General features: G+C 53.6%; 1 protein-coding gene across 1 annotated transcript in view; it reads right to left on the bottom strand.

The window, feature by feature from the left end:
• EMH_0066540 (uncharacterized protein) overlaps positions 1-1,030 on the bottom strand; it is a gene marked incomplete at both ends in the record, with an annotated part of 2,026 nt that extends 996 nt beyond the window's left edge. The window contains 2 exons of the mRNA XM_013498515.1: positions 354-412; positions 527-1,030. Coding sequence (XP_013353969.1) covers positions 354-412; positions 527-1,030 — 563 coding nt within the window. The remainder of the gene's footprint in view (positions 1-353; positions 413-526) is intronic.
• Positions 1,031-1,127: the final 97 nt, after the last annotated feature.

Genomic DNA, 1,127 nt, shown 5'->3' with positions numbered 1-1,127 from the left:
AGCAGCAGCAGCAGCAGCAGCAGCAACAGCAGCAGCAGCAGCAGCAGCAGCAGCAGCAGCAGCAGCACAACGGTAGGAATATTAGTTGCTTTAGTATTAACTGGGGATGCCCTAGGGGGTGTGTTGCTGCTGATGTGTGTTTCTGTCTCTGTTTTTTTTGTCTCTTTTTTTCTCTTTTGTTTCTTTCTGTCTCTCTCTTCTCTCTGCTTCTGTCTCTCTGTCTCTGTCTGCATTTGTTTATATTTATATTTGTCTTTGTCTTTGTCTTTGTTTTTTTTTTTTCTCTGTCTCTGTCTCCGTCTGTGTGTTGTCTCTGTGTGCACTTTGCTGCTGCTGCTCCTCTACAGTCTTACCCTTGGTCTTGCAGCATCTGCTGCTGCTGCTGCTGCTGCTGCTGCTGCTGCTGCTGCAGCTGAAAAGCAGCAGCAAAAGCCGAGGATGTGGGGTGTAGCTGCTGCCTCGACGTCAGCTCCCAGCAGCAGCTCCTCCAGTACGCGGAGACCCCTGAGGCCTGCAAGCAGCTGACCCCGTTTACTCCTGCTGCTGCTGCTGCTGCTGTTGCTGCTGCTGCTGCTGTTGTTGCTGCTGCTGCTGCTGCTGCTGCGTCTCCTTTGGTGTGTATGAGGCCCCACACGTCCCCGCAGTCGATCACTTCGCCCCCCAGAGGCAAATCAGCCCCATACAACGAGCTGTCTCCTGCTGCTGCTGCTGCTGCTACTGTTGCTGCAGTTGCTGCTGCTGCTGCTGTTGCTGCTGCTGCTGCTCCTTCTGTCGATGCGGATGCTGCTGGAAACGCAGCTTCTGCTGCTGCTGCTGCTGCTGCTGCTGCCCCTGCTGCTGTCTCTACAGCATCTGCTATTTGCTCCACAGCAGCTTGACAGTCAGTTGCTGCTGCTGTGTCTGCTGCTGCTGCTGCTGCTGCTTCTGCTGCTGCTGCTGCTGCTGCAGTTGAGGGGCTGAGAGCCTCAAGGGAGACAGCAGGGAGAGAGGAGCCCCTCTTGACGGCGCCCCGTCCCCTTGGGGTGTACATACACCCCAGCTGTGTTTTTGTTTTGTGTTGGTTTGTTTCTGTCTCTGTTTCTGTTTCTGTCTCTGTCTGTGTCTTTTTATTTATATTTATATTTGTC

This window comes from Eimeria mitis, genomic scaffold, assembly GCF_000499745.2.
Source record: "Eimeria mitis Houghton genomic scaffold, Emh_scaff3481, whole genome shotgun sequence".
In the NCBI taxonomy this organism is placed as follows: Eukaryota; Apicomplexa; class Conoidasida; order Eucoccidiorida; family Eimeriidae; genus Eimeria; species Eimeria mitis.
The sequence above is the reverse complement of the archived record's forward strand: the minus strand, read 5'-3'. Positions and strand labels throughout refer to the sequence as shown.